This window comes from Physella acuta, unplaced genomic scaffold (genome assembly GCF_028476545.2).
Source record: "Physella acuta isolate Inbredline_101_S28 unplaced genomic scaffold, ASM2847654v3 ptg001119l, whole genome shotgun sequence".
Taxonomy (NCBI): Eukaryota; Metazoa; Mollusca; class Gastropoda; family Physidae; genus Physella; species Physella acuta.
In genome coordinates, this window is record NW_026732636.1 from 187,283 (window position 1) to 199,548 (window position 12,266).

Consider the following 12,266-nt stretch of genomic DNA (forward strand, 5'->3'; position numbering starts at 1 on the left):
CTTTCAAGCACAACGAAATGGCTAAACGGTGCTTAATTTATATTTTGTAATATGTACCATATTTAGTTTATTCTCTTGTGAGAGAATTTTAGTTTTATCCGACTTTATATGAAGCAAATGTCGAAAGTTAACGAAATGCAGCTACCCTGTTGTATTGTGCTAAGCCTAATTTCCAGCTTGAAACAGATCCAAATGGTCAAGTCGACTAACTTAAAAATAGTAGATCGGACATGTGTTGAAAATATAAACAGCTAGTTTGGCTCTTATTTTTTTACACATTTAGAAGCCCTGGATTAAAGCAACGGATAGAATCTTGTACACATTTAGTAGCCTTGGATTAAAGAAACGAATTTAATCTTGTACGCATTTAGAACCCTTGGATTAAAGAAACGAATTTAATCTTGTACACATTTAGAACCCTTGGATTAAAGAAACGAATTTAATCTTGTACACATTTAGAACCCTTGGATTAAATCAATGAATAGAATGTGCTAACGTTACAAGCTATTTTGTTGCACACGTTTGACCTAGTCAGCGTTGAATGTTATCGAAAACGAAACACGGGAATTCCACTCGGATAGGATTATTTATTTATTTCCGACATTTTGTGGCATATACTGATGTTTTTATAGCCTCAAACATTGAGAAATGGTGTGTTATAATCAGTTAATTGATTGAACAAATAGTTATACAAACATTAGTTTCTTGTACACACTGCCGTGTTAGATTACAATACATGAACACACCAGCTAGAGGCTGACATATTTTAGAATGTTATTCCGTGTGTGTAATGGGGCACCTTTAGTTGCCAGGCAAGCCTATTTTTTTAAGCGACCTAAATGTGTTTTTTATTCTCTTTCTTGTTCTTGTTATACAAAAATTTACAGAAAGGTTACATTGAAACCGTATTCTATAATGTTTTATGATACATTTGTGCTAAAACGAACAACTAAGATTAGGATTTAAACTACAAGGGATTACAAATAGTAAAGGAAATCAATAGTACTAATACAAATTTTAAAGCCCAGGTTTTCTTTTTTGAGTAGATTTCCAAAATAGTTTTAATTTTCTTAATAAGCTACGTAACTGTTTACAAAACTACAGATATATTGATTATCTGACTACTATGTATACAGAAATACGGATGCACCAGGAGTTATTCATTAAACCCAGTGTCGATAGTTTGTTTTTGTTCAAATAATATCTACATACAGAGCTGAAATAGTTTGTTTTTGTTCAAATGATATCTACATACAGAGCTGAAATAGTTTGTTTTTGTTCAAATGATATCTACATACAGAGCTGAAATAGTTTGTTTTTGTTCAAATAATATCTACATACACAGCTGAAATAGTTTGGTTTTGTTCAAATAATATCTACACACTGAGCTGAAATAGTTTGTTTTTGTTCAAATAATATCTACACACACAGCTGAAATAGTTTGTTTTTGTTCAAATAATATCTACATACAGAGCTGAAATTGTTTTTGTTCAAATAATATCTACACACAGAGCTGAAATAGTTTGTTTTGTTCAAATAATATCTACATACACAGCTGAAATAGTTTGGTTTTGTTCAAATAATATCTACATACAGAGCTGAAATTGTTTTTGTTCAAATAATATCTACACACACAGCTGAAATAGTTTGTTTTTGTTCAAATAATATCTACATACACAGCTGAAATAGTTTGGTTTTGTTCAAATAATATCTACACACTGAGCTGAAATAGTTTGTTTTGTTCAAATGATATCTACATATAGAGCTGAAATAGTTTGTTTTTGTTCAAATGATATCTACATACAGAGCTGAAATAGTTTGTTTTTGTTCAAATAATATCTACATACACAGCTGAAATAGTTTGGTTTTGTTCAAATAATATCTACACACTGAGCTGAAATAGTTTGTTTTTGTTCAAATAATATCTACACACACAGCTGAAATAGTTTGTTTTTGTTCAAATAATATCTACATACAGAGCTGAAATTGTTTTTGTTCAAATAATATCTACACACAGAGCTGAAATAGTTTGTTTTGTTCAAATAATATCTACATACACAGCTGAAATAGTTTGGTTTTGTTCAAATAATATCTACATACAGAGCTGAAATTGTTTTTGTTCAAATAATATCTACACACACAGCTGAAATAGTTTGTTTTTGTTCAAATAATATCTACATACACAGCTGAAATAGTTTAGTTTTGTTCAAATAATATCTACACACAGAGCTGAAATAGTTTGTTTTTGTTCAAATAATATCTACATACAGGGCTGAAATTGATTGGTTTTGTTCAACTAATATTTACATACAGAGCTGAAATAATTTGTTTTTGTTCAAATAATATCTACATACAGAGCTGAAATTGATTGGTTTTGTTCAAATAATATCTACACACAGAGCTGAAATAATTTGTTTTTGTTCAAATAATATCTACATACAGAGCTGAAATAGTTTGTTTTTGTTCAAATGATATCTACATACAGAGCTGAAATAGTTTGTTTTTGTTCAAATGATATCTACATACATAGCTGAAATAGTTTGTTTTTGTTCAAATAATATCTACATACACAGCTGAAATAGTTTGGTTTTGTTCAAATAATATCTACACACTGAGCTGAAATAGTTTGTTTTTGTTCAAATAATATCTACACACACAGCTGAAATAGTTTGTTTTTGTTCAAATAATATCTACATACAGAGCTGAAATTGTTTTTGTTCAAATAATATCTACACACAGAGCTGAAATAGTTTGTTTTGTTCAAATAATATCTACATACACAGCTGAAATAGTTTGGTTTTGTTCAAATAATATCTACATACAGAGCTGAAATTGTTTTTGTTCAAATAATATCTACACACACAGCTGAAATAGTTTGTTTTTGTTCAAATAATATCTACATACACAGCTGCAATTGTTTTTGTTCAAATAATATCTACACACTGAGCTGAAATAGTTTGTTTTGTTCAAATAATATCTACATACACAGCTGAAATAGTTTGGTTTTGTTCAAATAATATCTACACACAGAGCTAAAATAGTTTAGTTTTGTTCAAATAATATCTACACACAGAGCTGAAATAGTTTGTTTTTGTTCAAATAATATCTACATACAGGGCTGAAATTGATTGGTTTTGTTCAACTAATATTTACATACAGAGCTGAAATAATTTGTTTTTGTTCAAATAATATCTACATACAGAGCTGAAATTGATTGGTTTTGTTCAAATAATATCTACACACAGAGCTGAAATAATTTGGTTTTGTTCAAATAATATCTACATACAGAGCTAAAATAGTTTGTTTTTGTTCAAATAATATCTACATACAGAGCTGAAATAGTTTGTTTTTGTTCAAATAATATCTACATACACAGCTGAAATTGATTGGTTTTGTTCAAATAATATCTACACGCAGAGCTAAAATAGTTCGTAGAGTTACTTGGTTTAAATTCGTCAACTATTTCTTTATCCGCCATTAGGTTATTTAATATATTGTTTTATAAAACACAGGTGAGCAGAGAAATTAATGTCGTCATTAAAGTGAATGACTTGTTATGGATAGCTGATGGTTTTTTAAATAAATATAGGCAAGCTAATCTGACTAAATAAGAAGATGGAGAATTGACACAGTAGTAGCAAAAATGTTGGATGCTATTCTCACTAAGCACTAAGCAATCTTGATGTGATTTATTAATTTTTAATGATAAAATTTAAAGTAATACATGGCAAAAGATATTGATAAAATTAGCTAATTTATAATGAGAAAGATGTCGTATTGAAAAGCTGCAAGTACGAGTAACCTAACCTCTAATAGCCTTACACGAAAAGTGAACCAATACACGTATAATGGGAAATATCTTTTAGGAGAAGTCCAAAATGATACAAAAGTACTTTATAAAAGCAATTATTTTTGTAATATTGACTTGAAAATGTGGAAAATATATTGTAAATTCGGTTGGACGCCAAGATGATATTAGCATCTGAGAGTTGTGGATGAGATTAACAAATGGCTTCTTTAAACCAACACGATCTTTCTCTGGGCCACTTTGCTCAGTGTGAAGTGAGAGGGGCCAAAACAAAAGAATTTCTTCTAGCAGCTAAAACTGGTGACTGTACAAAATTAGAACATTTAATTAATGATGGGTGTCATATTCACGCTGTTAAAAGTAATGGATCCAATGCGTTAATGTTGGCATCTAAAAATGGGCATTTACAAATTATACAGCTTTTAATTAAAAGTGGTATAGATGTTAATGTTAAAAATAACAAAGGATGGGATGCATTAATGATAGCCTCAAAATATGGACGTGATGAATCTGTGGAACATTTAATCCAATGTGGTTGTGATGTGAACGCTGTTAAAAACAATGGCTGCAGTGCATTAATGCTAGCTGCTGAAAGGGGATTTGAAACGACTGCCGATATTTTAATTCAAAATAAAACTGAACTTCATACAGTTAACATTGAAGGGTGGAACGCTTTAATGTTTGCATCTAATAACGGACATACAAGAACGGTAGAACTTTTAATTAATAATGGGGCTGATGTTAACACGTTGAATACATCTGGAAATAATGCACTAATGTTAGCCTCTGAAAATGGACATAGGGAAGTGGTAGAACTTTTAATTTTAAGTGGTGCTGATGCAACAACCATTAACAATAATGGAAGCAATGCATTAATGCTTGCTTCTAAAAATGGACATGACGATACGGTAGAAGTTTTAGTTCAATGTGGGATTGATGTGAATGTTGTCAAAAATAATGGATGGAATGCCCTTATGCTAGCTTCTAATTACGGACATGCAGCAACTGTACAACTTTTGATACAATGTGGAGGTGGTGTTAACGCTGTTGATGCTGATGGATGTAATGCCTTAATGCTGGCGGCTAAATCTGGACATGTAGCAACCGTTCAGATGTTAGTTGAAAGTGGAGCTGATATTAATGCAGTAAACAATCAAGGCTACACGGCAGAGAAGTTAGCTTCAAAACTCAAATATGACAACATCATTAGAGTTCTAAAAACTTATCATAGCCCCTCGTCTACGGATTTATCTGTTGAAGCTACAAATGTAGGACAAACCAATCCGGTGGGCAGGATGGTACATGCAGTAAGTGCAAATCATGTTTTGTGTTTGTAAACTTTTCGTCCAGGATAAAAATGTCTTTGTCTATTCATTTATCTCGTTTTACATTGCGAAATTGTAATGTTTATATTAACTAGTGTGAAACGGTTGTCATTGTTTTTGTGTATATTGCAAGAATCACTAATAAATTTAAACCGTTAACAATACTGTAAATCACATGAAATGTTAAGTTGCTACATTACCAAATATATATATATATATATATATATATATATATATATATATTACCAAATGTATATATATATATATATATATATATATATATATATATATATATATATATATATATATATATATATATATATACATATATATATATATATATATATATATATATATATATATATATATATATATATAGGTGCTATATGTTTTATTAAGGTAAACTGTCAACAGAACATACCAAATACCATTTGCGAAGGAGATATACTATCCCAGCTTAGTGCACAACACGCTGACCTAAGCTTAAACACAAATGAAGACAACAGCGTTGGGGCAGAAGAAACAGAGTTTAAACAAACTGTGGCATCTGACAGGTCGTTGACCCCGGAAGTGGCAGGAAACCTAGCACCAGGTCCAGGACACAGACTTCCAATGTGTCGCTGTTGTGGCACGTGTCATCTGCCGAGGTCATGTCCAGCTTACGGTCAAACTTGTGAGAACTGTGGGAAGAAGAACCACCTGACATCTGTGTGTTGGGTAACCTTGGCAACAGCTCGGGCTAGCTCACAATATCGAGCAAACGATGGTGGGACTGTAATCCTACAGGCTGCTTGTAATGCTACACCACGTAAGGAAATATTTATCATGGTGCATGTTCTTATAATACTTGTAAAGACTTATCCTTACCAAAATAGTTTACCAAGTAGTTTTCATCAAAGTTAATTGTTGACTTAAATTTACTATAAGATATATCAGTTATCAACATTTATACTTTGTAATCAGTCTACAGTAACTCGAGAAGAGCTATATATGATTACATCAGGCGTTGGAAGTTTAAATCAAATGTTTTACTATAAGTTTTACAGTATATTTTGAATTTATTTTGAATAATGTTTTTTTTTCGCTTCAACTTTTAAGACAATTTTAATTTATTGTGATAAAAAAAAACTGCGAAATACAAATAAAAATCAAATACATAATTACTGGAATTCCCCTCTTATTTCCAAACTAGGAAAATCTGCTCAACTACAAACTCGTGACACGGCGAAGAAGAGGATGCTAATTTAACTTTATCGTTTAAATGACAATGTGTTAAATTATTCAATGAAAGGGATTGTTGTGTGTACACGACTGAGTTTATTCTGAAAAAAGTGACTCCTAATAAATACACACACAAACAAGAATATATATACACACACAAACACACATACATACACGCAATATTATGTAATTTTATTTAAACAAATATGAGTTTGCGTCCACATGTGTAAATAGAATATAATATATGTGTATATAAATAGCCTATATTCGCGATATTTTTTCTCGTCTGTTATAATTTTTCCAGTAAAATATCTATACTGATTATCATTCTTTTAGATTAACACAATTTAACTAACATTTTAAATGCTATGTTACTATAAACTATGAAAAATCAATGACAAGTTCTAAATTTGTAAATATATTCTTTTAATTAATGCATTATATAACTATCCACGACGATATCAGATTTTATAACAGTTTGCAGAGAGGTCTACTGATTACGATGTAACAATTCTAGGACTTCTTCTATTTTTTTAGGCTCATCTCAAATAAGAAATAATGCCATCAACGATGATCTCTTCGGCACAAATTATCGTTGCGAGTTTGACCTAACCTTTAATACAAATGAAGACACGAGCGTTGGAGCGGAAGAAACCGAGTTTAAACAAACTCTAGCATCTGACAGGTCGTTGACCCCGGAAGTGGCAGGAAACCTAGCACCAGGTCCAAGACACAGACTTCCAATGTGTCGCTGTTGTGACACGTGTCATCTGCCGAGGTCTTGTCCAGCTTACGGTCAAACTTGTGAGAACTGTGGGAAGAAGAACCACCTGACATCTGTGTGTTGGGTAACCTTGGCAACAGCTGGGGATTGCTCACAGTATCGAGAAAACGATGGTGGGACTGTAGGTCTACAGGCTGCTTGTTATGCTACACCACGTAAGGAAATATTTGTGTACATTATGGTGCATGTTCTTATAATACTTGTAAAAAGTTGTCCTTACCAAAATAGTTTACCAAATAGTTTTCATCAAAGTTAATTGTTGACTTAAATTTACTATAAGATATTATCAGTTATCAACATTCACACTTTGTACTCAGCCTACAGTCAGAGGCGTAGCGACCCTTCGCGGCGCCCGGGGACAAACTTTCGATTTGCATCCTCCTTCAAGATTTTGATTTGCACCCCACCCCAATCAAACTTTCGATTAGCCCCTCCCCCCTCGAGATTTCGATTTCCAACCCTCCCTCAAACTTTCGAGTTGCACTCCTGGGTTAGATCACTGTATTGCTCACACACCTCTTTATTGGTAATTGCAGAAACAATATTCACAGAGTTTTATCTGTTTCAAAAGCTATGATTTTGGCGCCCCCTAAGGTCGGCACCCGGGGACATGTGTCCACCCCCCTCGCTACGCCTCTGCCTACAGTAACTCGAGAAGAGCTATATATGATTATATCAGGCGTTTGAAGTTTGAATCATATGGTTTACTATAAGCTTTACAATATATTTTGAATTAATTTGTTTTTCGGTTCAAATAAATGTTAAGACAATTTTAATTTATTGTGACCAGACACCTTTGTAATATAAAAATAAAAAGCAAAATATAATTACTGGAACTCTTCTCTTATTTCCAAACTAGGAAAATCTGCTCAGTTACAAACACATGACACGGCGAAGAGGATGCTAATTTAACTTTATCATTTAAATGACACTGTGTTATATTATTCAATGAGAGGGATTGTTGTGTGTACACGACTGAGTTTATTCTGAAAAAAAAAAGCGATTCGTAATAAATACACACACAAACACAAACAAGAATATATATACACACACAAACACAGATACATACACGCAATATTATATAATTTTATTTAAAAAATATGAGTTTGCGTCCACATGTTTAAATAGAATATAATATATATGTATATAAATAGCCTATATGGCTATATTCGCGATATTTTTTCTCGTCTGTTATAACTTCCAGTATAATATCTATACTGATCATCATTCTTTTAGATTAACACAATTGAACTAAAAATTTAAATGCTATGTTACTATAAACTATGAGAAATCAATGACAAGTACTAAATTTCTAAATTTATTCTTTTGATTAATACATTATATAACCGTCCACGACGAATCAGATTTTATAACAGTTTGCAGAGAGGTCCACTGATTACGATGTAACTATTCTAGGACTCCTTCTATTTTTAGGCTCATCTCAAATAAGAAATAATGCCATCAAAGATAATCTTTTCGGGACAAATTATTGTTGCGAGTTTGACCTAAACTTCAATACAAATGAAGACACGAGCGTTGAAGCGGAAGAAACAGAGTTTAAACAAACTCTAGCATCTAACAGGTCATTGACCCCGGAAGTGGCAGGAAACCTAGCACCAGGTCCAGGAAACCGACGTCCCAAGTGTCGCTGTTGTGGCACGTGTCATCTGCCGAGGTCTTGTCCAGCTTACGGTCAAACTTGTGGCAACTGTGGGAAGATGAACCACCTGACATCTGTGTGTAGAGTAACCTTGGCAACAGCTGGGGGTAGCCCAGTTGAGGTGACAGTTCAGAGATCAGGCAGTGTATCAGGTGAGGAAACATTTGAAAGCTTTTTTTTAAACTTGACTCCTTGTTGTTCCTCCAGTATGTGTAGGTAGAATCCTGCCATCTATTTTGTACATTCTACCGAACTAATTTCTTTCAAAGTTTAGTAGTTAATTTATTTAGTATCCCAATCATGTGTACCTAATTATATGTGGATCTAGTTTGCTATAATGTGTTCAAATAAATGTAACACGTTTACTTCGTTTAAATGACTGAATCAATGTCATGAGTTGTTTTATGAAAGACTGAGTTGTTGGTTGAAATCTATAAAATTAATAAGCCGATTGTGTGGAGTTTCCACACCCACACCAATGCGAGGCTTACCACCACACCACGGCTTACAATGAGAGCATTGCGCCAATTTTTTTTACCGCAGCTAAGCACGGGTATAAGCAAAAACAAATAGCATAATTATGAGTAGGCCTACACGGTATTTAGGTTTTAATAAAACATTGTAAACATACGTACTATGTTAGTAAAAATCAAATATGTAAAAGTTTAGGAACATAGTTTATTTAATACAATACGACATGCGATATTAAAGTCGATCATCTTTATTCTGCTAGCTATTGCCAGAGGAAATACAACTGAACAGCCCCTCTTAAGATCGCAGAGTGAAACCTGTATCCGGAGCACTGTTTGCTATTGTTGTGGCACCAGTCATCAACGTCGACAATGTCCAGCTCTTGGTCAAACTTGCAGCAAATGCGGCAAGGTCAATCACTTCACTGCTGCGTGTAAATCGTCTGCTAAAACATCCCCCACTCAAAGTCAAACGCCGGAAGGTTCCATCACTTCATCTGGTAAGGGGAAAAGCTTTATAATATGACCATAATCTAAATCTATAATGGGCCACGTTCGCACATCTCTCTCTCTCTCTCTGTCCGCAAAAAATTTTCGCCGGACATCACGTCAGAAACGGCAGCGATATATGGAGAACTTTATACGGACTTTTGTTGAAAATAATATGTTAGATGTTTTAAATGTATAACCACAATTTTATTTAACGAAGAAAAATATAAAATAAAGGCGTATTCGAATGTAGAGAAACAGTATTATTTATGCAACCGGAAAAGCATTAATAGATGTGTAAAAGAACGCATAAAACTGTGACGACACTATTGCTTACTAATGACGTCATCTGCTGTGTTTAGAATAAAAAAAGAAATGAACTATTTCATTCAAATTTGATTTAGATCTACGTACACTATGAAATGTATACAATACAATTTTTCCGGCCTAAACTCATAACATTTATTTATACAAAATCTTTGTTTGGAACTGGCTAATTTGGGATAAAAAAATTAATTTGAAAGAATAGGCATATTCGCATTAGTTACGATTTTAAAATACGTCTTTCATTCTCTGGATTTTATAAGGTGCCTAAATAGCGGAGATGTTAGTGTACTATAAACCACGCAGGTGGTGCGGGTTCGAGACCCACCAAGTCAACTTGGTTAATGTATTTTTTTTTATTTTGCTCGGACTAAACTTAAAAAAAAAATTCAATTAGGATTCTAGATCTAGATCTAGATTGTCGGGTGTCCGATAAGGCACTTCCCGGCGCCGCAGGCGCTTCAAATTTGGCAGGATCTTGCCTTGGGGCGACAGAGCACGGGGGCCGGTTGGCCGAAAAGTCTACGATGAGGGGGTCAAAACTGACCTCGACTGACCGGTACCTTATATGAGCTATAAATCGAAAAAAAATGTCCACGGAGGAACCTCTTCATAACTCTTGAGGTCGTAGACCGACCCTCGGGCGAATTAATTAAGCATTCAAATTCTCAATGTTTTCGAAAGCCTAAGCGAAGCTGGGCAGCATGCCTAGTAACGTATAAAACTAAACTATTTCCTTTTTTTCAGCATCTCTAGATCAAGACAAACCCATTCATGGCAAACTACAAGATCAACATTACTCTCTATTACGTTCAAACTACACATTTCTAGTTGAAAATATAGATTCAAAGTCTATAGTAAACCATCTCTTTTCGAAAAACATTCTAGATTTCAATAACAAACAGCTAGTGACAAGTAAAGCGACTCCTGGGGAAAGGACCGAAGCCTTGTTGGATATAATTCTTAATGCGGGGCCGAGGCGAGCCTTTCCTGAGTTTATAAACGCTCTTAAAGATGAATATCCACATATAGCTGAAATACTGAGCGAACTGGTGTAACGAATAGGCCCTACGTGTTCTTAATGATTGGGGTTGATTTTAAACTTAGTGTGATCAAAGTGTGATAAGGAGGATTATTCCTGAACACAACAACAAGATCAATGCAGTTCTTATACTTGCCTTGACTAAACCTACTCCCGTTTGGTAATCAGTGTTAAGTTAAAATTGGGTTTAGTTCAGGAAAGAGGTGGGATTTATTTTTTTTTTGCATTGTTTCTTTAAAATTCTGGCAGTTTCCGGTAACCAAAGTTAATTAGCAATAGAGGATGGAATTAAGATGTGGGACTAATTAATGACAGCTGTGATATAAAATGTAGCGCGATCAATGGCAGTGTTTATTTGTGATTAATTACGCTTAGTGACGTGTCTTAATTAAATTATGTTTTCATTAACTGAAAATAAATTTCTATCTTTCGTTTATTTTAGTGTCTCAAACTGTATTCACCATACAACTTAAAGAAAAAGTTGTCTTGTTGTCCGATAATAAACTGGAGTTAGCACACTTACTCAAATAAAATGATGTTGAGAGTAATGAAGGAGATAGATTGTAATAACACAATTTCAACGTGTTAATGCAATATAACACTTTGACAGCATATAATTATATACACTGATACAAACATATTCAATAACGTAATGAGAAAAACATTATAAACACTCATAACGCATAAAGTAACACAAACGCATAAAGGCTACACAAACACACATACAACTTCGCAAACACGTACACGTTATTTCTAACGATGCGGATTCGAATAGAAATAAAACTAATATCAAAACAAAAGTAATAGCCGCATTGTAGGAGATTTTCAATATCACTAGCATCGTTTTCTGAATATGAATTACAAACTACAGCTCGACAGGTTTGAGAATACTGGAGTCGTTGGTCTAGCACCACTTCCAACTGGTGTCTGCTGAAAATCTCCCCAATATTTTAACACGGTCTCTCGTCTGATTACATCTTGACTTACATCTTGACTTACTACATTCCATAACCAACTGCTTCTGGACAGTTTCTTCAGCCTGCAGTTGTAAGGTGTTTGCCCGATGTTTTGTTACATTACATTCAGTGCCAGGCTGTCGTGTTACAGGGGGCTCTGGTCTGGCAGCTAGAACACATGTTGGAC

The 12,266-nt window shown here is 33.6% G+C and overlaps 1 protein-coding gene across 1 annotated transcript; it reads left to right on the forward strand.

Annotated features, from left to right (window-relative positions):
* Positions 1 to 526: 526 nt before the first annotated feature.
* Positions 527 to 11,775, forward strand: LOC131955974 (uncharacterized). The gene is made up of 7 exons (XM_059320309.1): positions 527 to 651; positions 3,867 to 5,115; positions 5,533 to 5,941; positions 6,892 to 7,293; positions 8,573 to 8,950; positions 9,532 to 9,768; positions 10,829 to 11,775. Exons 2-7 carry the CDS (start codon positions 4,009 to 4,011, stop codon positions 11,137 to 11,139), a joined length of 2,844 nt encoding a protein of 947 aa, XP_059176292.1. The 5' UTR covers positions 527 to 651; positions 3,867 to 4,008; the 3' UTR covers positions 11,140 to 11,775.
* The last annotated feature ends 491 nt before the right edge of the window (positions 11,776 to 12,266 follow it).

Coding starts and splice junctions, on each gene's coding strand:
- LOC131955974 (XM_059320309.1), top strand. CDS start 4,009: ATGGCTTCTTTAAACCAACACGATCTTTCTCTGGGCCACTTTGCTCAG. Junction 5,116..5,532: donor TGGGCAGGATGGTACATGCA/GTAAGTGCAAAT, acceptor TGTTTTATTAAG/GTAAACTGTCAACAGAACAT. Junction 8,951..9,531: donor GAGATCAGGCAGTGTATCAG/GTGAGGAAACAT, acceptor TTATTCTGCTAG/CTATTGCCAGAGGAAATACA.